We start from the raw sequence: 27887 nt of genomic DNA on the forward strand, positions 1-27887 counted from the left end.
CAAAAGTTACAATTCGGAGTTGAGCAAACCTACGTAAGTCTCAACATAACTGGAACTGAGATTGTTCGAACCCGTGAACCTGTCCCAGTTGCACTTAATGTAAATAGTCAAAACCTCAAGGTATATCTACGTAATTTTCATTAAACTATTTTATTTTTTCAGCGGACGGGAAAATAAATTTAAACTCTGGTTTATAGAGCCGTTTGAGATCCATTACAATTCCCTCTCTCTCTCTCTCTCTCTCATCAAGTCTAGGCTCTCTTTGGCCCCCACGTTGTATATCGACAGATTTTCCACAGCAAAGAAAGAGAAATCTAGAGAGAGAAAGCGAAAGAGAAAGAAACTTCCCCCCCGAGAGACGAAGAATATCAGAACAAACGGACGGACGATTGTTGATACCCTAATTCGCCTAGGGCACCACACATCATCACAGCTCTGATCTGGTTTTTTTCGAAACCTTAGAAATCTCCAATCCTCAAGCTCTCTATTCGCTTCGTGTTTATTGTGAAACCCTAGGTTTATTGAATCGTTCGGGGGTTGTGCCCCATGCGATTGTGTTGTGGATTTTCATGCCGCCGGCGCCGGAACCAGTGCCTTGGGATCGGAAGGACTTCTTCAAGGAGAGGAAGCATGAGAGGTCGTCGGACTCCTTAGGGTCTGTGTCCAGATGGAGAGAGACTCCTCACCACCGCGAGTTCCGCAGCAGACCTCCAGGTGAGAATTTTAAGCTCCAAATCTAGGGTTCTTCTATTATTGGTTCTAAATCTAGGGTTTCATTCAATATCGTGATGTTGTTGCGGCGGTCGTCGAATCGTCAAATTTTGCAAGCCCTAGAAAAGCTAGATTCTTAAGGAATTGAGTTTTCGCTAAGCTTTTTGTTTCTCTTTCACTAAATACATATATATTATTGTGTTTCGAACGAATCTGTGGTTGTTTATGATGATTTGCGTAGGTAGTTCAGTTATTCTTCATTATAGTCTAGATCTGAGCTTTTCATTCCTGCAATGGGTATGTTGGAATTTGGGAAATTGTAGTTATGGTTTTTGGGGCTTTGATTTTTTTTTCTCCTTCCTTTTTCTTTCTTGATGTTGAAGGTCACGGAAAGCAGGGTAGTTGGCACATGTATCCTGAAGAATTTGGCCATGGGTTTACACCATCTCGGTCGAATGAGAAGAATCTGGATGACGTGGGCTGCCGGCCATCTGGGTCTCGTGGAGATGGAAAGTACAGCAGGAATAGCAGGGAAAATAGGGTGTCCTTCAGCCAGAAGGATTGGAAAGGTCACTCCTGGGAAAACGGAAATGGTTCATGGCCGTTTGCTCCTGGCGGGCCGCTTGACGTGAGTTATCAGAGGTCAGTCGATGATATGTTAACATACAATTCTCATCCTCATTCTGACTTTGTAAACACATGGGAACAACTTAACTTTAAAGATCAGCATGATAAGATAGGTAGTGTCAATGGGTTGGGCACAGGCCAGAGATTTGACAGAGAAAATTCGATGGGATCGATCGATTGGAAGCCTCTTAAATGGACTCGTTCAGGGAGCATGTCGTCGCGGGGTTCGGGATTCAGTCATTCAAGCAGCTCAAAGAGCATGGGAGTGGATTCTGGAGAAGCGAAAGTTGAGGTGCAGGTCAGGAATGTTACCCCTGTGCAGTCCCCTTCAGGGGATGCTGTTGGGTGTGCGACATCAGCTGCTCCATGGGAAGAAGCAAGTTCCAGGAAGAAGCCTCGGCTTGGCTGGGGTGAGGGGCTGGCTAAGTATGAGAAGAAGAAAGTTGAAGGCCCTGATGATAGTGCAACCAAACATGGAATGGTTGTTTGTGGTAACATAGAAACTTTGCATTCTCATATCTTAAATTTGTCTGATAAAAGCCCTAGAGTTACAGGATTATCAGACTGTGCTTCCCCTGCTACGCCCTCGTCGGTTGCTTGCAGTTCCTCACCAGGTAAAATGCAGATTTCAACCTAGTTCTTTCGTCAATTTTTTGTTTTATCTGCATGATTGGAAGGAGAAAGTTTATAGAATTATTCCAAAACTCAGATTAATTGAATTATCAGATTCGTGATACATTTAACCAAACTGGATTGTTATTATACTGTACAATATGTAATATCCAAGGAACTAAATCTCGTTTCATTTCCAGTGGAATGGATGAAATACTTCCGATTCCTAGAAAACTGACATGAAACACTAATGGACATCTAAAGTTCTAGTGTTCACTGAAACACATTGAAACACTACAATATATTTTGAAACCATAAGTTGTTTTTACAACTTTTATGAATATCTAAGTAGATTTATTTCTTAAAAGGGTGACCTAATGCTAAAGTAGGATCGGGTGAGGATAAGATGTACACAATCTTACCCCATTTTGGAAGAGATTGTTTCCAAGAAAGAGAGAGAGAGAGAGAGTTGAAGAGAAATGGGCATAGTTGAGGCACTAATTATTTTTTATTGTCAATATCTTTTTTTCTTTAATAAATATTATCACTTGTTCTTTTCTTTTCTATTTATTTTTTTAAAATCATATTACTAGTAAAAGTTAGCATTTCTTGTGAGCTTTCTTCTCCAACTAACATTTAAATGTTTATTTTTTTAGGAATTTAGTCTTCCTTTTCTTTATGGGTAAAATGATGATTGATGAGTTGGAGAACTTATTCATGTGATTACACTAGTACTTTCTTTTACTAAAAACACACTTTTTTTCCTGCAAGATGGTGGTGTTATCACTTCTACTACTACGATCAGGATATGAAAATATCGGTTGAATGTTGTCATGTTTTTTGTCCTCTGTATTTGTTTTGCCAAAGTGCTTGAAATTAACTGTAGCAGATGAACCAAGGTTATCCTTCAGCTTCTCCTCTCCTTTAATATTGTAGTGGATTTAGATTTGGTTCCGATTCTTGTCATATTGTTTCTTTCAACATCTTGATGATAGGGCACATTGAATTTTATCACACCTTTGCCATGAAGTTCTCAAGTTTCAAGCCTTAAGGAACAATCCATAGTGCCAAATTTGTTTTATGGCGATTTTAAATGCCTTTATTCATAATAAGTTAAGGTAATGTTTGCTAAAAATGGCATCATCTTTGTTTTAGATGAGCGTGCCCTGCAGCTCTTTGTTAGGAGCATTTTTACTTGGAGAAAAGGAATATGACCTGATAATGTTTGTAATTGGCTAGTCCGGATATAATTAATATTAATGGTGTTTCACAGAAATTGCATTCCTTATTCTGGATTTGGCTCAAACATATATTATAGGTCTTTGTGAGTAGGTCTATGTACTTCGATTTTCATGAGGGGTAATTTTATGTAATAAAAAATTTATCCACTGGTCTTTCTATGCTCTAATTTTTTAACTGCTTTGACTTTCACGGACTATAAGTTCATTATATTAGTTTTTCCAAATGTTTCATTTACTGAGCATCTGAGTTTTATCTTATTGTAATAGGGGAGGATAAACCATTTGCCAAGGCAGCGAATATTGATAATTATACTAGTAATTTAAGCAGTTCACCAAGGCTCTTTTCTCAGAATATTGTTGAGGGGACAGATTTTAATTTAGAGAATTTGGAGCTTACTCCAATTGCTAATTTAAGCTCCTCGATTGGTGAATTGCTTCAATTTGATGATCAAGGCTCAGTGGATTCTAGCTTTCTGAGATCAACTGCTATGAACAAGTTGCTGCTATGGAAGGGTGGCATTTCAAAGGCATTGGAGATGACTGAATCTGAAATTGATTTGCTTGAAAATGAATTGAAGTCGTTGATATCTAAGTCTGAAGACATTTGTCCTTGTCCGGCAGTAATCAGTTCTTTGCAAAGGGAATGTCGAGCAACACCTTGTGAAGAACTAGTTGTTACCACTGATGCGATTCCTCGACCTGCTCCCTTGCTGCTTGTTTCTTCTGGAGATATGATTGTGGAGAAGGCAGTTGGTGGCTTCAAAGAACATGGACAAGTTAAAGATGAGGATGTAGATAGTCCGGGCACTGTAACATTTAAATTTGTTGACCCACTTTCTTCAGCTGAGGCTGTTACCCTGTCTGAATCAGTGAAGCATGGTGAGAGCTCTGGTGATTTGGATGCTTGTAAATCTGGAAAGCAGGAGGTGAATGGTTCCAATGAGGAAAAGATTGAAGGCTTATCTGTTTGTGAGGGTGGTGGTCAACTGACAACTAGCAGGAGTTGTGCTGCTCCTGTTGTTACAAGTTTATGTCGCGACAGAGAGGACACATTGTATGATCTAATACTGGCGTCCAACAAAGATTCTGCAAATAGAGCTTCCGAAGTATTTAATAAGCTATTGCCATCTGGTCAATGTCATATTGATATTTTTAGAACCACCAGCATCTCCAGCTTGCAGAATGATCCACTGATTGAGGAAAAGTTTGCAAAGAGGAAGCGATTTTTAAGATTTAAGGAGAGAGTTATCACCCTCAAGTTTAGGGCATTTCAACACCTTTGGAAGGAAGATATGCGATTGCTTTCTATAAGGAAATATCGAGCAAAATCTCAGAAAAAAATGGAACTTTGTTCGCGTTCGCCGTATAATGGCTATCAAAAGCATCGGTCCTCCATTCGTTCTCGTTTTTCTTCTCCTGGTAAGAATAATCTTTCCTTACCTTTTTGTTTTTGTGTGTGTGTTAGCAGTTTATTTTGTTACCGTTGGGATTAACCATATCCAAGTTTAATCAATACCATAGTTGTCAAATCGGGATTCGAATCGTGAATCGAAATGGTATTGTACCGAATCGCGAATCGAATTGAATCGTGAATCGTAAAGATTCGGTCACCTTTTCTTAATTATATAGAAAATATATTTACACACTTAGATATTAAATATATCTAATAAATATGAAATATTTAGACACAAATCACCAAAAATATTGGCCTTGTTTGGTTTGTATTTGAGAAACATGTTTTGAGATAAAAAGTACGAAAATTTGTTTGGTTTGGTTTTTTATCAAAAGATGTTTTGAAAAATTATTTTGAGAGAGAGTTTTGGAAAAAGTGATTGATTTGATGTGTATGAGAGAGAGATTTGTTTGGAAAATTTGTAAACCAAACAAGTTTTGAAAAATTTTTTTGAAAAAATTTGTTTAGTTTGATTACTTTTGAAAACTTATTTGTAGAGAATTTTTTCCAAAATTTTTTGAGAAACACAAACCAAACAAGGCCATTGTTTTAAATGATGATCATGTGGTCTAAGTAAGAAATTTAAGAAGTTAACATTGATTCTAATGTTTACCACTTCACCTTTTTCCCTTTTAGATGCTATTTATTATCAACCGTTCTTAATGAAGAAAGCAAACGAAGAAAAACTTTCAATTTCCAAGTCACAATAACTCAAAAACAATGTTTTTAACTTTTTATTAGGTTAAAAAATCAAAATCTTCGGACTTTTTCAAAAATCTCACTTGATGCTTTCTAAAAATTTATGTTGTAAATGCAAGTATTTAGATAAAATTGAATATGTAAGTCTAGAATATTGTAGAGAGAGAAAGTTCTTCTCTTTTCCGCTAAAGTTTGAGTATTTGAGAGTGCGAAAGTTCTTCTTCTTTTTTCTGCTAAAGTTTGAGTATTTGAGAGTAAATAGGGAGGAAGAGAAAGTCAAAAGATGACATATAGTAATCCTAGAAACCTTAAAAAGGTTGTATGAACCCTTTTCTAACAATAAAAACTCAAAAAAGAAAGCCAAATATCAATTTTAGCAAATTGAATTGATTCACCGATTCAATTCACCGATTCACCGACGATTCATAGCTATTTGCGATTCACACAACCTGTTCGAATCGATTACTTACTGAATCGAATCGAATCATACGATTCGAATCGCGAATCGTACGATTCTAATAACAGAGATCAATACCCTTCCAATCAGGTTCTTTCTGCTTGTGTTTCAGATTATAAAGGCTTTTATCCACTGGCTTTAGGTCTCTTTTATCTGTTTGGAAGTTTTTGTTTAAGCTTCCCATATCTTTCCCTCCTTTTTCCTGTTTAATATATATGCGTCCACAATTTCCTTTTTTAGACCAACATGATGACTTTATAGCATTTTTTGCCCCCTCCCCAATAAGTAAAACCAATCCACTTATTACTTTCATTTACATTATACTTTCTCATTTCATCTATACTTCTGAATTTTTTTTTTGGAACTTGTAAAGATTAGAAGTATTCAAGTTTCTAAGCAAGCTCCAACTGTGTGACTTACAATTTAAATGCATATTACACCTGGAATGCATTGTTTCATGGGTTCTTAATGCTGTGTTTGGATCACGGTTTTGTGTAGGGATTTGAAAAGGGAAAGGGGAAAGGAAAAAGGAAAAAGTGTGTGAATTGTAGCAATATTTTATTCACATTTTACCTACATTTTTTCTCTGTCTTTCCAAATCCCTACCCAAATTCATGAACAAAACACAGCCTGAAGAACTTCCAAATGTTCTTAGAAAAGGGTGAAAATGTATAGGGCTTGTTTGGTTTGTATCTCAAGATACAATTTTTGAGAAAAATTTTGTTTGGTTCAAGTTTTTTGAAAAAAAAAATTCAAAATCACTTTTTCTCTCTCCTCTCTCTTTCTTAATCACTCTCTCTCACACACATTTACTCAACTATAACAAAATATCACATCATTCCAAACTCCTAAACTCCAAAATTGTTTTCAAAACATACAACCAAACAAACCAAAAAAATTTCTAAACTCTCCCCAAATTTTTTTTTGAAAATTTATCTCAAAACACAAACCAAACTCACCCATAATTTTTCTATTGTCCTGATTCTACTCTTTCAAACATTGTCTTGGAATCTTGTGAACTCGGTGGAAACATTTTTTTGTGTTAAATGATATTTTAGCAAATTACAGTACCCTGCTATGCTTCATTGCATTCTTAAATGCATTCCAATGTTACTGCCCTTAAACATCATTATTGCAAATGCAATGATCCAATGGGGGACCATTACTAAATGCATTCCAATGTTACTGACCTTAAACGTCATTATTGCAAATACAATGATCCAGTTCAGGTCTTTTAGCAATTATTTTTTAATAAAAGAAACTGAGAAACTCAAAAGGCCAAAGAGAATACTGATCTTAGGTTGAAAAGATGAAAAAGTAGGTTGAAAAGATTGCCTTTGCAACTGTTTTGATAAGTAGTTTTATTTATAGAGAGATGAAATTCATTCTCTAGAGTCATAAAGCTCTTAATGATAAAAGGGAAGATGCAAACGTTTTTTTTACCTGAAAGCTTATTTTGGAGAAAAAGGTTTTGATTCTTTAGGATTTGTTACTAACAAAATAATAAATAAACTGCCCCATCAATTTGCATAGTTTCTTTAGGATTTGTTAGAATATGAGGCTTGATTTACATAGTTATATTGAAGAAGGCTGACTTGAATAGATCTTCAAAATGCAAATTTTTTATATAGAAGCTCCAGTCATGTAAGTATTATTTTTTGATTTCGGAGGGATCAAGAATGGACTATGCTTGCTTGTGAAAGTTTTGTTTTTTGGTCGGGGTGTAAATGTCCCTGCCGGGGGAAGATTCTTCTTTTGAACATGTCTCTACTGATTTTCTTGCAAGCCTTATTGTGAACTTATGTGATCGGAGTTTATGTTCCATGTAAGTGAGGGGGGGCACTAGTATTAATAACCTTAAGGCAAATGGTTGCATCATTTCCTACGGCTTTGGAGATAATCATTCCATGCCATGCTACTGGGCTGCATGGAAGGTGTTCATGTTGAGCTTCTTTTTTTTTTATGAATAACTCCTGCTATATGTCATTGTTTTTCTATAATGTTCCAACTTTGGTGAAGTAAATAATTTTCATGGGAGCATTTTTGAGGATTCCAATTTTACTTATAGAAGCTTTTTATTGGTGAAATACTTGCCGGTGTGTCCTGTGACATACAGAGGATTTATGATGTTTCAAGGAGCAAGGTCAGCGTCCAATTTACATGTTGATTTGTCGTGATGCATTTTATAGGAGACATGGGAATACATGTTGCAAACATGGTCTTCAGCGGAGTTTCAGTGAAACTTGCTGTTTTTATTATAATTTTATAAAAGGGTACACCAAGGGGGTGCAACCCATTTACAATAGACACTGTCAACTATACATCATAAACCTATTAAAGTTCTACAAATACCCAAAATTGAGTAAAAGAGTGATTAACTGTCCCAGAAAACAATATACAAAACAAAAAACAATTACTTTTGATTCTAGTTATAGGCTCCTCTTGCCCTTCAAAAGTTCTTGTATCAAGTGACACTCAATATAATTTCTTATACCATGGTCCTGCATTCTTTCTCATTGAACTGGTCTTTTAGTAGTGAATTTGTTTTTGGACAATGTGGTTAATATGGATCTAGATGCGCATACATGGGCATGATGGGCTTATCTGAATGGCCCCCTCCTGTAAAGGTTGAGGTAATGCTGCTGCCTGTGCAAGGTAGAGCATTTGTCAGAATTGAGTGTGTACAGTGTTAGAAAGAGAGTGAGCTGCAATATGCATTCTTCTTTTTCCCTTGTAGACTTTTCGGGAGAGTTTTTTTGTATGCATCTGGTGTACATAGTTTTTGCCCATTATTTATAAAAATAAGAAAGAGAGCAAGCTGGGATATACAAGAAGTTTTTGACCGATGAGATTTGAACAGCAAGGGGTACATGCATTCTTGCTTTCCTTTCCAAGGCTAAATGTTACAATGCTAGGCTAATTGAAGACTGAAAAACTGAAGAAATTTTTAGGTTAGCTGAGGGATGTTCCATGATGCATGGTATCACTCAAGAAATTTAGGTTAGCGGAGGGATGGTATCACTCATCTTCTATAGACGCTTCTTTGACTCCTGAAAATGTATTTGATTGTTGTTAATTGATGTTGCTAATTAATATTTCAGTTTAATCTTTATTAATGTTCACCTTCTGTAATTTAAATTTTGGCTGTGTGTATATATGTCTGCATAGCACTACCTTTTTACAGTGTTTCTAGATTTTAGTGTGATATGGAGTTAATTTTCTGCCTTGACTTTGTTTTGAATCTATGATCTACCTTTTCATGTTTTGATTCGGTTGGAATTTTCTTTGCAGGTGGGTATTTGAGCCTAGTTTCTACGACCGAGATCATTAATTTTACAAGTAAGCTGCTTTCAGATTCACAGGTCAAGCTTTGCAGGAATCACCTTAAAATGCCAGCCTTGATATTGGACAAGGGGTCGAGCTTCATTTCAAGTAATGGCTTAGTTGAAGATCCCTGTGCTGTTGAGAAGGAAAGGGCTACGATTAACCCTTGGACAACAGAAGAGAAGGACATTTTCATGGATAAACTTGCCACTTTTGGGAAAGACTTCGGAAAGATTGCTTCTTTTCTTGATCACAAGACAACTGCAGATTGCATTGTGTTCTACTATAAAAACCACAAGTCAGATTGTTTTGTTAAGATAAAGAAGTCGGAGTTTTCTAAGAAAGGAAAGTCCTGGTCTAATAATAACTACCTGGTCACATCAGGGAAACGGTGGAATCGTGATACAAATGCTGCATCCCTTGATATGTTGGGTGCTGCTTCAGCTATTGCAGCTAATGCCGATGATGGTATGGAAAATCAGCAGAAATGTACATCAAGGTTCTTAAGGGGGGTCACTAGTAATTATAGAGCATCACAAGGTGATGATGGCATGTTAGAGAGGTCGGGTAGTCTTGATATCTTCGGTAATGAAAGAGAAACTGTGGCTGCTGATGTCTTGGCAGGTATATATGGTGCAATATCGTCAGAAGCAATGAGTTCTTGCACCACAAGCTCTGTTGACCCAGGAGAGATCTACCGAGACGGGAAGTGGCAAAAGGTCGGTTCTTTGATGAGATGGCCTTTGACACCTGAGGTTACACAGAACGTCGACAACGATACTTGTTCAGATGAGAGTTGTGGGGAGATGATGGATCCTACTTACTGGACAGACGAGGAAAAGTCTATTTTCATACAGGCTGTGTCGTCTTATGGTAAAGATTTCACAATGATCTCAAGGTGTGTGAGAACAAAGTCCATGGATCAATGCAAGGCCTTCTTTAGCAAGGCTCGGAAGTGCCTTGGACTGGATACAATTGGTCCTAGGTCTGGCAATGAAGGAATGCCAAGAAATGATGATACTAATGACAGTGGGAGCGACAATGAAGACGCTTGTGTTATCGAGGCTGGTTCAGTTACTTGCAGTCAGAAATCGGGGTCTAAAATAGTCAAGGACATGATGCTCTCTGATTTGAATGTAAACCATTTTGAATCCGATCCTGCAGAGATCATGAACACACAGGCTGATATAAACAGATCAGAGAACAATGGGACAGGAGAAATTTATTGTGAAGATCCTGAGCTTCAGTCACAGAATATGGTTACTGATGAAAAGCAGGCAGAGGGTAAACCAAAGTCAGATTTTGATGGCATTATTAAGATGGAAAATAATGTCAATAGTGTTCTTGTGTCTCCGGATACTGAAGCTGGAGGAGATGAAGCTAATGCTGAGTGCACGACTGCTGGAGAATCATTATTGGCTAAAGAGGCCAATGATCATGGCATATCTGTGTCTGGTGCAGAGGGTGATGCCAAAGCTGTAGATCTGGAACTGGAGGGCCAACAAACGGCATCAGAGAACAATTTGAATGATAAGCAGGAGGAAAATGGGCATTCGAATACAAGTGGCCCGAGTGATTTAAATTGCTCTGACCAAGACTTGCATACGAACAAAAACGCTTCCATTCTTGTTGCAGATACAATTGCTCCATTGGAATTTGATGTTGACCACAAACAAAAGAAGATTGCCCTGGAGTTAAATCCTCCATCAGAGCCTCATGCCATCTCCTTGGAGCACGATGTTTCTCTCGTAAATGTGAAAACTTTCAACCCAGATGTGCCATTAAGACTGGATTTTGAAAAGGTCAGCGACAAGCCGTGTCAAAAAGCAGCTGGTTTGGATGATTATAACCAGCATCAGTCTGGCCATTCTGTGTTGGGGTGTACAGACTCCTCCCAGATTCTCAGGGGATATCCATTACAGGTGTCTATGAAGAAAGAGATGAATGGGGGTATTGATATTGATGTCGATTCCAAGAAACTGGCTCCACTTCAAAGCCTCTCGAAGATTGAAAGAAATTTCCATGCTGATGTGTATTTATCGCAGGAATGTTTTCTTCAGAAGTGTAACAGTTCAAAAGCGCATAGTTCAGTAGCCCAGCTTCCATTCCTGTCCCAAGAACAAAAAAGTGATCATTCTAAACCCCCTTCATGGAGGAGTTCGTCAGGCACGGAAAAACCATCCAGGAATGGTGATGTGAAACTGTTTGGTCAGATTTTGACTCACCCGTCATCTCATCAAAAACAGAATGAAGATAAGGGGGTTCAAAATCCTAAGTTGAGCAGTCATAATTCGAACCCGTCATCTCATCAAAAACAGAATGAAGATAAGGGGGTTCAAAATCCTAAGTTGAGCAGTCATAATTCGAACCTGAAAATCAATGGTACAGATTCAAATTCAGTTCCAGCAAAGCTTGACCAGAATAATCATCTGGGAATTGAGAATGTGCCCACGAGGAGTTACGGTTTCTGGGATGGTCATAGAATACGGACTGGATTTTCGACTTTACCGGACTCGGGTATCTTATTGGCAAAATATCCGGCTGCCTTCAGTAATTACCCTACTTCGTCGTCTAACAATCAGCAGCCATTGCATTTGGCCGTGAAGAGTAATGAATGCAATTCGAATGGTGTAACGGTTTTTTCTAACAGAGAGATAACTAGCAGCAATGGAGTGGCAGATTATCAGTTCTATAGGAGGAGCCAAGAGGGTGGTGCTAGAATGCAGCCATTTAAAGTCGATATGAAGCAGCGACGAGGAGAAATGTTGTTCTCGGAGATGCAAAGACGGAATGGGTACGAGGCTGTCTCGAGTATACAACAACAGGGTAGGGGTGGGATGGTTGGAATCAACGTTGTGGGGAGAGGGGGGATTCTTGTTGGCGGAGCGTGCACCACCAGTGGTGTTTCGGACCCTGTGGCAGCGATCAAAATGCATTATGTGAAATCCACCGAACAGTTTGGTGGTCAGACGGGTGGCATTATCAGAGAGGAGGAATCTTGGAGAGGTAAGGGGGATGTAGGGATGTAGAAATTTGGAGAGAAGGCCTTCTCTCACCTCTGCGGCAAATTGTTTATTTGTCGTCTTGTACAATAGTTTTTGTAACTTCATTTGCGGGAGCAAAATTGTTAGGGCAGTGGACGGGTTGGGTCTCCTGTATCCGTCATTTTTATTTTTTTTGGAATTTTAGATGGTTGCAATAGTTTAGTTCAGCTTTGTATTTGTTGTATTTGGTGGATAATACAGGAATAATCTGTCAAAGGTTTGGGTGGAGGTGAGCAAGCTGGGTTTATGTGCATTCAATCCCTTATTTCCTCCTATCTCTCTACACATTTGTTTTAAAAATAGCCTTTTTGCTGCATGTTTTTTCCCCATGTTTTTCTATTTCTATTTCTATTGGCATAACATCTAATCGTTTGATCGTGGTTGTTTCTTCGATTTTGTGTTTTCAGAAATAAAATAATAAAATTTCAAAAAAATAATTGATTATTTTCCTTTCATTTCTGTGCAATAAGTTTTGAAATTTTTTTCTGCCATGGGTCAAATCTAATTATAAACTGCTTTTCAATTGTACTACATACCTAGAAAAATTATTTCAAATATGTGGATAAGATTAGATTCATTTGACTTATAATCCGCAATACACTTCTATTGTAAAGTTAACTTCAAATCTTTAATCCACCATAAACTTTCATCGTAAAATTAACTTTAAATCTATACTATGCAATTCACTATCATTATCATAATAAAATTGTAGGCAAGTTTTCATAGTACCTAGAATTATGTTTTTGCTTTTTCATCACCTGCTGGAAGTCACAAGTCATGTTCAAGTCCCAATTAATTCTTGGATAAATCAGAACATAAATGTATGTAATCTCCACTTGTATTATACATTGGAATATCAAAAATAAATGAAATAACAAAAAAATTTAAGTCAAGATTGATTGAAGGGCCAGACAACCTACCGCATGTGCCGAAGCTCCATGGGGCTTGGGAATACGAGCATATCAGAAATCTACTTGCCATTATCTCCACCACTCAATTTCATTTCTTTGCTCTCTTCCTGCGTTCGGAGAACAGAGGGGAGAGGCGCAGCGATTCTAATCACCTGCAATAATAGTGAGAAATTTGCAAAAATCTTCAGCTTCACCAAACAATTTATGTAATAGCTTACAAGTATCAAGGAAATGATCGAAGAACTTGAAGAGCGGATCAAGAAATAAACACACATAGTTTACTAGCTTTTTGTACATTTGTTTTCTTGCTAAATCTATTTCGCTAGCAATGCAGTATTATTTCATCAATAGTGTTTTGATTGCACAACTCAAGTTCATATTACTACAACACCTAGCATTCTTTTGAGGACCTACTTGTTTCGACAGATTATCCAAAAGTTTTAGATGTTTCTTTATATTAGTAGATACACAAAAGTACTTTTCTGCAGATAAATTCAAAATTTTAGATAAATGCTATTCGCCAGATTATTACTTTTACAGGTCAGTATCTGGTTTCAATCTGAGAAGAACAAAAATGAATGGCATTTATCTTTTTCAGGACAGTCAAAAGAATAATGAATTTGAATTGTGTCAATTCAAAATGATTATTCCCTTAGCTTTCATTATATGTGACATTTTACTGGACGTGAATATTTCATATAAATATTACAATATATATACACACATAAGCTGCAGTTCCATAAATGCGCTTCCCCTCATGGTTAGTAAATCATCCGGGGCAGAGGTTTAGGGACACCTGTATAGGTCTGAAGAGCATTATTATTAACATATGACATGCAAAGAAATCTCGTGAAAAATTCATGTTTTACTGTCATTTTCAGCAATCCGGTAAACAAAAGTATGCTTGAGAGTGGAGTTATAATTGACATTCTAAAAGCTTATAATATTCGATACTTGTTACCTCACCTCACTCATGGTTGGATGAGACAGAACCAGTTGATGCGCATGCAAGTGGTACCCACAGTCTCCAGGAACAGGTTTCACAGGCCTCTGGTACCCTCTAAGCAAAGCATGAAACGAAGTCAAATCAAGATAGAGAAGAGAGTCAAAGAAGGTACCTAACAAATTTGAAATTATGCGAGGTTGAGATAATTCTGACAAGTAAAGCAGTACCATTAATACTTAAACCCGCAAAATCTCAAATGTTTGAAATAGAAGAATCACAGGAACTGATGAATAAATAACATGACATCACTGTACTCTTTCAGAATGAAAGCAGGGTGTTATAGGAAAAGTTCTTTGATATTAGCATTTTTGTAAAAAAATGACCTGTTTTCAAAATTACAGAATTGTCTATGTAATTTGTTCAATGTCTGAAAGTGCACAAGGTAGTTTGGGATTATGCGCATAAACCGATCAAAGTTTATTGGGTAAATTACAATGGCCTCGAAGATTTTTGACAATGACAAGGACCTCCCATTGGGTTTCTAAAATTTCAGCTAAACAGTGTTAATAAATAACAACAATTGCACTAATTCATTTTCACCCCACACATTAATATTATTCCGTAATAAGAAAAGAAAAGAAAAAGTTAAGTCCAATGTCATCTTTCTCCTTCTCTCTGCTCTTGCCCTTACTATATAATATACATCACAGCTCACCTCCACCTAATCATCCATCATCAAAGCTACCATCTTTTCAACTACCATCATCATGTCTCTCTAACTAATCATATTGTTCCATCCTGCCCGCACCTCAATGTGCACTAACCCACCATTGTTGCTGACAATTAGTAGCCATATGCTCATTACCATAACCACTAGATTCCCAGTAACTCCATCACCAATCTAGTCTTAACCACCACATATGTTACTGCTATAACCAAACCAAGTCAAGCCTTAAGTCCCATCAAATGGGATCGGTTACATGAATCCTTCTTCCGCACGCAGCCCTATCAAAAGCCATTTCATTAGTCAAATTAAGTAGATCCATATCTCTATTTACAATACTAACTAACGTTAATCTAGGCCTACCCCGTCCCCTACCACTTCCATCTACCGTTACAGCATCGCATCTCTTCACTACTGCTTCTGTTGGTTTTTGTTGAATATGACCAAACCATCTCAATCGATTCTCTCTCAACTTATCTTCTATCGGTGCTACTCCTACCCATTCCCGTATACACTCATTCTTAATTTTGTCTTGTCTTGTCTTGTCTAGTCTTGCTACACATCCACCTTAGCATTCTTGTCATCCCAATTGTTATCTTGTCACCTATAACTTTCACCGGTCCATTCAAAGCCCCCCAAGCCAAAAACATCACCACCCCATTAAATTATACCAAAGTTTTTAAAGGTGAATGCGTACCTCGAGGCGTTTTACCCTTATGAGGCGAGACGTAAGCCTCAGGGCGTTGAGGCATAAGCATTTCAAATTTTAAATTTTAATATTTAGTGAAAAAATTAAATATTTTAAAATAGTAAAAAAATAAAAATTAAATTAAATATAGAAGTGTAAATATTTTTCGCTTTAATGCGTTGAACATTTTACTGCATAGAAGGAAGTTTTCCTTCACTGAAAGTGAAATTGATATTCTTAACTTCAGTGATTGAGCTTCTTACTTGACCATTAACTGTATTTTTTCTTGATTGATCATTTACTTAATTTTTCTTGTAAAATATAGTTGCAAAAAGGGGATTTTTTTATTTTTTTATATTTAAACAATCCAATAGACTAAGTTTAACAAAAGCCCAAGGCAACCTTTGCATGTGCATACTCCTCACATGTTTATACGCAAAAAGCGTACAAAGTGCACCTAAGGCGCATGTCTCAAACTATGATGCGTAAGCCTTTGGGGAGTAATGCTTAAAAATCAAAGTCTTGATGCGTTTTACCTTAGCCTCAAGACGAGGCGAGCATCGAGGCGAGCCTCAGGAAAGCCTTTTAAAACTCTGAATTATACAACAAACCAAAAAAGGCGTCCATAGATTGGAGTTTCCAGTCCTCCAACCAATTTGTGGCGAAGGTTTGCATGTAAAAAAGCTATAATCAAAGGAAGACGGAAAAAAAAATGTGTACATAACAATTTTGTACCCGTCTTGAGCAAAACTTTCATCTCCAACTTCAGCATCAAGGCACTTTGGCTGTCCACCAGTAACATAAAGAGGATCGCCTGCTATGTGGAAAAGGGGCAAAGAATAACTGTCAAATGCTGACCACTGATGTTAAGTTAAAACAAAATTAAATCAAAATAGTAAATACATGTCAACTATTGAATTAGAAAAACAATTAATAAAACCAAAATATAAAGTAAAAAACTTATCAATTTGATACCCAATATAATAAATAAAAGGATAAATTACAAACACACCCCCTGAGATTTACTTAAATTATAAATTATCCCCTGTGATTTTAGGAATTACATTATGCCCCCCAACGTTTCTAATTTCATAACAAATAGGTCCTTTTATTAATAAATCATCAAGTTAATTAACAGTTTTTAACAATGTTAAAATTTTATTTCAATTAATAAATTCAGATAATTTTATTATTGTATAGGTGAACAGTTAGAAATTTCACTTTTTCAATTAATTCTGTTAAATAAAAAATTTTGACAAGGAGATATTTGTAATTTTCCAAACTACAGGGGGCAATTCATATTTTAAGCAAAACCTTAGGGGGTATATTTGTAATTTACCCTAAATAAAATTGTTGGTTCAATCAGGATAGTAGATAAACCCATGCAATTGGATGGAAGAAGAAAACATTGGGGACATACCACTCCTAAGCTCATATCCTTCGGGTGATTTTACTATCTAAAGGATGAGATTCTGTACTTGGAAGAAAGGTACTGCAATTTAGAAATTAGTCTAAGAATAATATGACACATCTCAACTTGTTTTCTGATCAAATGCAAGCCTTGTGTCAGAATACAAGAATTGGCCATGCCTAGAGTATATAAATCATCAAGTTAATTAACAGTTTTTAACAATGTTAAAATTTTATTTCAATTAATAAATTCAGATAATTTTATTATTGTATAGGTGAACAGTTAGAAATTTCACTTTTTCAATTAATTCTGTTAAATAAAAATTTTTGACAAGGAGATATTTGTAATTATCCAAACTACAGGGGGCAATTCATATTTTAAGCAAAACCTCAGGGGGTATATTTGTAATTTACCCTAAATAAAATTGTTGGTTCAATCAGGATAGTAGATAAACCCATGCAATTGGATGGAAGAAGAAAACATTGGGGACATACCACTCCTAAGCTCATATCCTTCAGGTGATTTTACTATCTAAAGGATGAGATTCTGTACTTGGAAGAAAGGTACTGCAATTTAGAAATTAGTCTAAGAATAATATGACACATCTCAACTTGTTTTCTGATCAAATGCAAGTCTTGTGTCAGAATACAAGAATTGGCCATGCCTAGAGTATATGCTGCCGGGAACAGGGAAAAAAGGAAAAAAAAAAAAGTTTACCTTGCTGTAAATCAATTTATGCATTTTAAGGCTCTATGAGGAGTGATTAGTCAAAGACCAATACAAATCTTGTTCAATTGTAAAAGCTTGTCCCACAACATAAAAGCTCGCCATGACTCTTGGTCTTGATATAAAAATAACTCATAAGAGAGAGACAATATCCTGTTTGTTAATGTAAATTGTAAAACTAAATACTATCACCCACTCCACCTACCACCTCCACTACCACCCACTCCACCTACCACCTCCACTGCCACCTTCACCTACTCCCAAATCCTCTCCTATATAACTCCTTGTAATATACACAACACACACATCAATCAATACACAAAAATCAATCAATAATAATACATCAATTTATTTTACATGGTATCAGAGCAAGGTTAACAACCTAGTCATTCTGCTTCACCGGCGGGCGGTAGTCTCGCCTTGGCCGCCCGCCGGACCTCTACACATACCTTCCATCCGCTGCCAAGGCCCACGGCTCTCTCCCTCAACCAAATCTCTCTCTCTTCATACACAGACAACCTATCTGCAATACCTCAGAGCGATGGAGACTCCAACTCCAACCCTATTCCGAACCCAATCAAAGCCGAAAGGCCACTTCTCAAGAAATCAAGGACTATTGCGGACGATAGTCGGACCCCTCACTTCCCGGGTCCTCTCTTCCCAACCGTCCGTCGCATCTCCACCTCAACGCCGTCGTCTCACCGCTCATTCGATCCGGACACCACCTCCCCCAACACCGACCCCTTCGGGACTCAGGGCGACCGCGACTGGATGTTCCCTTCCTTTCTCGGCCCACACACTTCTCGCAGGCGTGTCATCATCCAGTCCTCCAAGTCTCAGAAGCAAGAGCTCTTGCCTCGCTCTCCGGCTCCGCCACCCGCTCGGAGCGCTTCCATGCCGGCGAACTGTGGCCACTCAATCAAACGGTCCACAAACTGTTCCAGAGCTTTGGTCCCAAACACAAACATTTTGGAATCTGCAGGTTTACGCAGTAACTCCAGAACACCTCGGAGGGCAATACCAAGGGTGAGATGAGTTACAAGCTGATGCTTTATGAGAGAACCAAAGAGCCCTGTGGTTCTTTTTTTTTTATTATTTAACAAAACCACTTAGTTGGTGAGCCCCTTACACACCCTTGTTCTCCACCTCCCTCTTTTTTCTAAATTATTCGGGTCCTGACAATGCTTGTTCTCCACCTCCTTCTTTTTTCTAACCAATATTTTTTTATCACCGCCCAATTCATGATTTCAATTTTTTATTATTATTATTATTCCTCCGAGTTCCTACATTCTCATCCATTTTCTTTTATCTATATATATATATATATATATACTTTCCAACCACCATCTACTTTCCTATTTCTTTTCTTTTTTTTTATATATTTACTTTATTCCATCTTTTGACAAGCCCAAGTCACACAAAGCAAACCCATCCTTTTCCTTTTCCATTCGTGGTCAGACCCGCCCCACCACATTTGAATCTCCCATTTTTTTTTTTTTTTACTTAAAAAAAAAAAAAAAAAAAAAAAAACAAAAAACAACCGAAGCAGAAGCACTGCACACCAAACTCTTTTTATTCATGTCGGGGCTCACCCCGCTCACCATTTTACACCAAAAAAAAAAAAAAAAAAAAAAAAAAAAAAAAAAAAAAACCACAAACCAATCAACCACACCCACAGCGAGATTTTTTCTTCTCTACTCTGCCGCCGGTCTCTTCTTCTTGCCTCCGTCCTGGGCGGCCCTTGCCGGTGTTGCCTCCGTGTTTCCCACTCCACTGGGCCTGATCACTACTCCCTGCTCCTCCACTGCAGCATATGGAGGACCTCCAAATCGGAACATCACGGTGGCCTTCCGCTTCAGCTCCTTGTTTTCTGCCCTTAGCACGCTTATCTCTGCTCGCGCATCCTTATACATGCGTTGGAGCCGAGCCAGCTGGGAGTTTAACTGTTGCACCTCATTTGTCCTGCTCTGCAGCCGGTGCGACAAATTTGTGACCGCCGTCATGGACTCCACACATGCCTTCAAAGTATACTGATTAGCCTCCACATCCGTTTGCACTGCCATTTTTTGCTCCACCGACTGCATCGGAAAGTTCAACGGAGCAAAACCAGAAGCGCTTGGTTGAGTTTCACTGGCCACCGCACCAGCTCTCTCTCCTGTGGACTCATTAAGATCGGGAAAGAGGGTGAGCAGTCCACGGGAAGACGAGGCCATTTTCTCTCAGCAAAACGACCTCTCTTTCTCAGCAAAACGAAGAATTTTTCAGAGGTCTCTCTCAGTTTTTCTGTCTCAGTTTCTGCCTCCTCCGCTTCGGTTTATAAAGACCATGACACAGAAGCAGCCACACGCATCGCGCGCCTCTTGACACCAGACAAACGGGCACGCCAGCCAAGGTACTCCCGTGCCTCGCCATCATATTTGGCACGCCTTTTGATGCATTGGGCACACCTTTTGAGGGCACGACTTTTGAGGGCTCGATATCTACATCCATGTATATCTTTTGAGCAGCCTATATACACACTCATACAGTGTCTTATACACCGGTCAGCTTTATCAATCCCTTTTCAACCTCAAATAGGTTTCTATCTTCCCACCTATTTGAGTTTGAGGGGGGGTTATACATATATCATGGTGAGCACGGTTACACACCCTGCGAACCACCCAAGCCACCCTGCGAACCACCCAAGCCACCATGGCGCACTCCCTAAGTCGCCCCCTTGGTGCACCACCACAAGCTTCAACACCTGTCCGACATGACCCCGTAAACTGTCCCGACATTGATTCCGGTCAGCTTCTACAACGGTCCGACATGACCCCATAAACTGTCTTCTACATCGGTCTGACACGACCGCACACTGTCTTCTACAACGGTCCGACATGACCCCGTAAACTGTCTGCTACAACGGTCCGACATGACCCCGTAAACTGTCCTGCTACATCGGTCCGACATGACCCCGTAAACTGTCTTCTACAACGGTCCGACATGACCCCGTAAACTGTCCTGCTACATCGGTCCGACATGACCCCGTAAACTGTCTTCTACAACGGTCCAACATGACCCCGTAAACTGTCCTTCTACAACGGTCCGACATGACCCCATAAACTGTCTTCTACAACAACGGTCTGACACGACCACACAGTGTCTGCTACAACGGTCCGACATGACCCTGTAAACTGTCTGCTACAACGGTCCGACACAACCATACAGTGTCTCCTATCCCATTTTTAATTGTCAGCTTATTTTTCTGTTTTTGTTACTCTCTCCAAACTCAAGTTGGCTAGTACCTATCCTCCTTGAGTTTGAGGGGGGCTGTTAATGTAAATTGTAAAAGTAAATACTATCACCCACTCCACCTACCACCTCCACTACCACCCACTCCACCTACCACCTCCACTGCCACCTTCACCTACTCCCAAATCCTCTCCTATATAACTCCTTGTAATATACACAACACACACATCAATCAATACACAAAAATCAATCAATAATAATACATCAATTTATTTTACACTGTTGTAAATGGCTTCATGCAATGATTAAAAAAATGGCAATCACTTCAACAAAAATTACAATCGAAAGTAACTCTCCTTAGTTGTAAATGGCTTCATGCAATGATTAAAAAAATGGCAATCACTTCAACAAAAATTACAATGGAAAGTAACTCTCCTTAGTTTTCCAGGTCTTGTGTTTTTCCAACAAATATACGTGGCCAACTCTTTTTCACAAGAAGGCACAAAACATTTTGCAATCTTAAAAAGGTCATAACTCAACTTGGACAAAATTAAATTCTAATTCAAAATAGAGATACCCAACATTGAAGTTTACCCATCAGAGGATGCCCAATAAAAGAAAGATGAATGCGAATTTGGTGCAGTCGTCCTGATTGAATCTCAACCTGTTAAACAAATCAGCAGAATATAATATTGTTCCTGCAGATTTTGGTTAATCCATTTAAATATGTAAATAAAAAAAAAAACAAGCTTTCTTATTACACAACATAAGCAACTTATTTGAAGTAACAACATATTTTCTTCATCGTATTGCAAGAGTGGAATAAAGTTCTTTCAAAAGAGTGTAGACAGACCTTACCTAAACCTATGAAGCACACCAGAGCACACGTTTGACATTATTTAGTTGAGTGTCATTTTTCAGCCTCTAGACTAACCTTGTCAGGTATTGATTTCAATTATTACTAGCAAAGAAACTAATTTGAAGTGGCAACAAAGAGAATCTTAATACATGGATATAGGGCCTTGTGATTAATGTCTCAATGTCTTGTAATTTGTCATTACATTTTTTGACAAGTTAGAAAATAGAATGACAAAGTAAGGGGTGTTGGAATATGGAAATTTCATTTCTACAGGTTGATTGCACTCAGCAACACCTAATATATCACCCCAATTGTTTTATAATAAAAAGAAAGAGTACTAATAAAGTAGAAAAGTTAGATGGGATTCAACTTGCATTTGAAAGTTGTTATAAGGAGCCCTCCTTTTCTTTAAACCTTTTCATGAATTAATTTATCATGATGCAATCATGCAACATTGTGCAGTGTACTTATCCAACAGGAAAAATCTGTTATTGCTACTGAGGTGTTAGGTTAAGGAGTTATAAATAAATTGATCCCTCCATGATAATTAGAAACCTATTGGTACTCATCAAAAATAATAATTAGAATCCTATTAGTATGCATTTTAATGTCTGGAAACTTGAGTACCTCAACCAATGTGCAGTTCCCTTGTACATTTCTCTCAAGAACCTTAACCTTGCTCAAAGCCGGTTTCCCTTGAATAGAAGAAAAAAAGGAAGAAATTATGGGAACAATAATGTAAACAATATTGTCATGTAAAACTTAAGCACTACTGTGAGAACAAGATACATAAATTTTATGACACAAACTTGTAAGAACAATCATTAAGCACTACTGTGAGAGCTAAATATCCATATATAAAACATTTCATGGCAATGTTAACCAAAACACAAAAGTGCATTAACATGACTAAATGATTACAATCATCCATCTGGAACACCATCTTAGCACCTATACAGAAAAATAATTATAGGATTATAATAAGGAACCTGAGGGAGAAGCAACATAAAGCCCTTTGGCCACCCCAGGATACTGCACCATCCCAATTGGCTGCTTGATGACAACCTATGATGCAAAATCTACTTTTAACTTGGGTTGAATATTTTGCATAACAAAAGCTACGAGTAGCCTATATGGAGATATTAGTATCAAGATGTATTGGAAATCATACAAGAAAACATGCTTGGTGATGGTATAAATTTACCCATTTTTGCAGGACAAAATACGATTTACAAATCAAAATCTGATGGGATATAAATTTTGGGGGAGGAAAAATCCATATAACTTGTACAACTAATTTGAATTGGCAATGGGGTAGCGTTTTGCCCGCCCTTGTTTAGTTTAACAATCTTTCTTGAATGAGCTAGAACAGAAAAGAAAATAAAAAGATTACACCTTGAAGACGATATTCATGTACCATGTTTTAATAGGAAAAGGAAGTTTTGCCTTTTCTGTAGTAAGAACTGTCTTACCATATTCTTAACTTCAGACAGTTAATTATGATCCATATTCTAGAAATCATGGGTTCAATCTTTGTTAAAATCCTTAATCCATTAAAGAACTTTCCAAGCCATAAACAAAACAAATGCATACCCCCATCCCCCACCAACCCAGGCCAAAAAAACGACCACCAACAAAATTGTTTTGAAAAAATAAATAAATAAACCCAAAGTTATCAGGTTGTACCACACCATCTCTTTTTAAGTTTTTAAAGCCCAATAATATTATCTTTCATGAATTTTTCAATATTTCCATATATCTTTATTAAAAGTTATGTTGGGTTTTTTAGGAACGATGGCTACTTCAAAGAGGGGTATCATATACTGTGCATTACCAATTTAAATGCATTATTGTTCTCTTCTGAAGCTCATCTTCCATATAATGAACTGACTGCACATCATCTTATTTTTTGGGGATCACACACTTTCACCACTTCTCAAACAAATTAATCAATATAACTATTGAAACTCTTCATATTAGCTTCCAATTGAACTATTTTTGTCTTTAAAAATGTAAGGATGCAGTCTGGACAATAAAAAAAAAATGAACCAATAAATGAAGGTCATATCTAGGAAAAAACTCCCCTGATAATGGGGGTATAAATTGTTTATCTATGCAGAACCTAGATAATAGGCAGCAGGATAAAAAAAAATCAAGGGCCCTAATTACAAATATAGACTACAACACCCAAAAGAAGAACATTGTTACCCAATGACATTACCTCATCCTCATCAAGTATCCCAGATGCTAATGCCCGGTAAATCTTTGAAATTTTCCTCTCTGTGCTGATCACCACATTGGTATTACTATACAAAGAAAGAGTGTATTTTTTAGCAAAGCATATTTTAACTACAGACCAAAACACAACAATGCACGGAAACCCAAGGAAAGTCAACACAGAGCTATAACACATACAAAACACCCCAAATATCACAATATCAACTCTTCCAACATCAGAAACGATTGAAACAAAATTGAGACACCTTGATGTTTAGATTATGTCCAATGCAGCGTGATTATCACCTAGTCGTCTGATAAAAACTGATCCAATCAGTTAAGATCTGAATTTCAAACAACTATTTTACGGCTGATCTAATCAAACTCACATTGAGCTAACACACACAATATTTTATACAGCAAGCTGTTTAACACAAACTATGGTTTGAATCTCCCCCTAAGCCCCTCCTGTTTGGGGACAACTGACAGAATAATAATGGAAGTTGCCTTGGGAATCAAGTCTGTGGGGGATGGAACTAATATATATAAATCAAGTTGCATGTATCATTTTCACACTTTGACTTCCAAGATAGGGGTGTCTTCCAAAGTAGAAATTCTCTCTCTTCAAGGGAAAGTACATGCCAGTCCAGGTAACTAAGCCTAATAGTGGTTGGCAGTGATTCAGATAACGACATCTGTTGAACTGGTACTGGAATGTCCATGGCAACTGTCATATTTGTGGCAATTAAAGAGTTTTCCTCGATTGCTGACATCCATCCAATAAATTTGCAAATTTTGAAGAACCACACAATTGTCAATAGGAGTGCCTTTAATTTTGAAATTATCCTTGAAAAGCTACATAAGCCTTAGCAGCATGCTCACTGATTCTTTTATTCAGTTCCTGAGATCCTTTCTTCTTTCTTAAAGGAAAAGTATATTCTTTCTTCCCTTACCTGTTGTCCCTAACAACAGATGTCCCATCAGCAAAATATGCAGAAAGGCAAGTTTTGGCGAGTTTTGTCTTTGCACAAAGTAATATACCTACACACAGAAAAAGTAAGATTGTAATTCATATATAATTATGAGAGTATAAACAGAATTTGTTTAATAACTTCTCAATGAGTTAACCACTAGAAAAATTTATAACTGTATAGTGGAAGTGGACAAGGAATCAGAAACAACGGATCAAATGATGTTTCTGCGTTATATAGCATAGCAACAAAGTAACTGACACCATCTATTGTGCATTACTGTCTTACTACAACATTTGCCCGCCTTACCATGTTATTGAGAATTGGGTCTTATCTCAAACAATGAGATTCTGAACCCAACTAATACTCTACTTTTCCTTCTGTCAATTATTTTTTTTAACACGTCTCTCCAGATATGAGATGTAAACTGACTTAAGTCTATAGATTTGACAAGTCAGTGGGCTCCAAAACATACTTTCCCTCCATTTCTAGACTTGCTAAGGATTTAGTGTATTAAACCAAATTTTGACATACACTATTTTAAGGAACAATTTCTAAGAATATAAAAATTTGTTCATTCTATTGGGCAACAATACTTAATGCACCCATAAATGCTAACCTGATGTGCCTCTTCCCAGCCGATGAACAGGAGCAGGATGCAGTTCTTGGCATGCTAATGAGGAGTGCTGTTTGCTTGCTCGCCATTGGAGTTGTGTCAAAACAGTCCGATGCTGGAATAATCCTCCAGGTAGAACTTGCAGACCAGAAGGCTTATTTATGGCAATCTGAATATATTAAACAATAATCAACCTGAACCAATAACTAAATGACAAAAAAAATTAATTGAACAAAAAATTATATTTGGAATGGTCCCATCTCCACTCCAATTTCGCTGTATTAACTCAATCCTTTGTCTATACAGTATGACGGAGATGAAGCGAAAAGTGGAGGTACAATAAGGCTTCTGTACATAAGCTGCAATGCATACATTCTCCAACTTGAATTATAACCAAAAAAATATTAACAATGCCAAATCAATTTTATATTATATTATATATTTATTTTTATAAGACTAATAATGCCAGATCATAAGACGTCAGAAAATCAGCATATAACAATAACAAAAGATGCCCATTTTGAGACATCTACTGTACTATAAGCTTAAGAAAAGATGCCATTTTTGTAAGTCTATGAATATTGATGAAAAAAACAAAGCAGTCACAGATAGTATAACTTGTACAAGGCAGAATACAACAATTTCAATTATTTAAAACATTAAACAAATAAATATAAATGATCGCAACTCCTTTACCAAATCATCATCTTCAAACAACACTTCCAACAAGTATGGCGCATCAGGTTCCTTCCATGGAAGTCGGTGATAGACTAGTTCTGAACCAACTCTATAAATTCAATCCATCAAGAAATAACATCAAAATCCATGGTTGAACCAACACCAATAACATTATGAAAACAAAATACTATTGACTTAATACCCAAGAATCGTGTTTGGATCCGTGACAACACTACCAGCAATGGTTACCTACAAACACACAACACATGACTCTGAGAACAACCAGACCACACAATCTCATTGAAATTGGAACTATTTCAACATCGTTTGAGAAACAAACCTGTCCATTGCAAATTCTCTGCAACCAACTGTTCAATAATCAGTGCCCAAACCCAAACAAGATTATTCAAATGAAATGCCCTAAGAACATCTCCAATCCTTCATCAAATTCAAATTTGATGAAAAAATGGCTAAAAATTTGCTCCAACCATTTCATCAAATCTGTATCAAATCAAGGAGAGGCAATTTTTCCACCAAATCAAGGACAAATCAAATCCTCCACCAAATTTCCAACAGTCATACTTTCTTGTTGGGTAATGCTATGTATGCACCCTCAAAAGGGTGTGTAATATATTGAAGTTATGACATTTGTAGGGTTGATCACCACAAATGTCATAACTAAAAAAAAATTATAACCAAACACCACATAAGTATAAATAACTACAGAGTTTTTGGATTATAATCAAAATAACCAACACACACTGCAATGTGTAAAATCAAGTCGTAACTAACATCCCAATAGGTCAAAGCCAAAGACCTCAGCATATGGCACACACCCCAAACAAAGAATTACCCTTTTGTTTTAATCAACAATGGTTAAAACAGATTTTTAGAATAAGTTTGGAATTTTCCAAAAAGATTTGATGAAGAGAGAGAGAGTAAGGATTGAAGTGTTCCATATACTTTCAACCAATTTTTCACCTAAATTTGACCCAAAAAATAGTAAGAATTGGAGATGCTTCAACTAGAGACTTATAGTACTAACTATAATTTGTAAACCTAGCTTTATTTTCTTTTTGTTTTTTTCCGGGCAACCAAACAGAAATAAAATGCTCACCCTTGCAAGGGAGCAGAATTCACGTGCTTAGTGGTGTAAAACTCGATCACTGTCAAACCTGCAAAGTTAAACACACGTCCATAAGTGTCTACACTATACTGTAGATATACATACATTCAGGAATACATATATTAGAGAGACGAGAGAGAGAGAGAGAGAGAGAGAGAGAGAGAGAGAGAGGACCAGAGTCGGAGGGTTTGAGGGTGTCGCGGTAGATTAAGCCGTCGTTGAATTCCGGCCAGGGCTCACCGAACGTGCGAGTTGGTGGTGGTGGTGGTGGTGGAGCATCACCGTCCTCTGCCGTGTTGGACATATCCACGGTTGCGTTGCGTCCTAGACGGAAGCGAATCGCGATAATGTTGACGGAAGACGACTTCAAATTCATATCAATTCAATCGAAGAAAAGAACAAAAAAAAAAAAAAAAAAAAAAAAAAACATTATTCATCATTTTTATTCCACAAAGAAAAAAAAAATAATTGGAAAAATTATATATAAAACTATTGATATTTTGGATTGGGTTAAACCTAAATGGAGCATGTGAAGAACGGCTTTAGGCCCTCTTTGTTTGGGGTTATAGGGAGGAGATCGGGTTTAGCAGTAAGGAGGGAATTGAAAATGGGGTA

At 37.4% G+C, this 27887-nt stretch overlaps 2 protein-coding genes across 14 annotated transcripts; one reads left to right on the forward strand and one right to left on the reverse strand.

The window, feature by feature from the left end:
* LOC114323546 (uncharacterized) lies at positions 1-12484 on the forward strand. Its single transcript, XM_028271148.2, has 4 exons — positions 1-714; positions 1095-1952; positions 3459-4610; positions 9092-12484. Exons 1-4 carry the CDS (start codon positions 570-572, stop codon positions 12151-12153), a joined length of 5217 nt encoding a protein of 1738 aa, XP_028126949.2. The 5' UTR covers positions 1-569; the 3' UTR covers positions 12154-12484.
* On the reverse strand, positions 8032-27805 carry LOC114323547 (Pseudouridine synthase family protein). 13 transcript variants are annotated; one of them, XR_003651234.2, is made up of 15 exons: positions 27447-27769; positions 27264-27321; positions 26487-26514; positions 26349-26395; positions 26165-26255; positions 25472-25637; positions 24835-24922; positions 23886-23970; positions 22654-22729; positions 22292-22359; positions 21400-21469; positions 16173-16251; positions 14046-14139; positions 13089-13231; positions 8032-8446 (listed from the first exon to the last, which is right to left on the reverse strand). XR_003651234.2 is itself a non-coding variant. In XM_082873976.1 (15 exons), the coding sequence occupies exons 2-15, from the start codon at positions 27574-27576 to the stop codon at positions 13139-13141; spliced, it is 1173 nt and encodes a 390-aa protein (XP_082730102.1). In that variant the 5' UTR covers positions 27577-27636; positions 27789-27805; the 3' UTR covers positions 12947-13138. The 13 variants fall into 13 exon arrangements, 6 of the variants coding, with proteins under 6 accessions (XP_082730102.1, XP_028126952.2, XP_028126955.2 ...); XR_003651235.2 differs by lacking the exon at positions 8032-8446 and adding an exon at positions 12895-12926; XR_014332468.1 differs by lacking the exon at positions 8032-8446 and adding an exon at positions 12895-12926 and having other exon boundaries at positions 14046-14197.
* Between the last annotated feature and the right edge of the window lie 82 nt (positions 27806-27887).

The sequence above is a fragment of the Camellia sinensis genome, chromosome 1 (assembly GCF_055761805.1).
Source record: "Camellia sinensis isolate YWXY chromosome 1, ASM5576180v1, whole genome shotgun sequence".
Taxonomy (NCBI): domain Eukaryota; kingdom Viridiplantae; phylum Streptophyta; class Magnoliopsida; order Ericales; family Theaceae; genus Camellia; species Camellia sinensis.

Coding starts and splice junctions, on each gene's coding strand:
- LOC114323546 (XM_028271148.2), top strand. CDS start 570: ATGCCGCCGGCGCCGGAACCAGTGCCTTGGGATCGGAAGGACTTCTTC. Junction 715..1,094: donor GTTCCGCAGCAGACCTCCAG/GTGAGAATTTTA, acceptor TTGATGTTGAAG/GTCACGGAAAGCAGGGTAGT. Junction 1,953..3,458: donor TGCTTGCAGTTCCTCACCAG/GTAAAATGCAGA, acceptor TTATTGTAATAG/GGGAGGATAAACCATTTGCC.
- LOC114323547 (XM_028271151.2), bottom strand. CDS start 27,648: ATGAATTTGAAGTCGTCTTCCGTCAACATTATCGCGATTCGCTTCCGT. Junction 22,360..22,653: donor TTATGTTGCTTCTCCCTCAG/GTTCCTTATTAT, acceptor CTTCTATTCAAG/GGAAACCGGCTTTGAGCAAG. Junction 16,252..21,399: donor TATTGGGCATCCTCTGATGG/GTAAACTTCAAT, acceptor TCCACATAGCAG/GCGATCCTCTTTATGTTACT.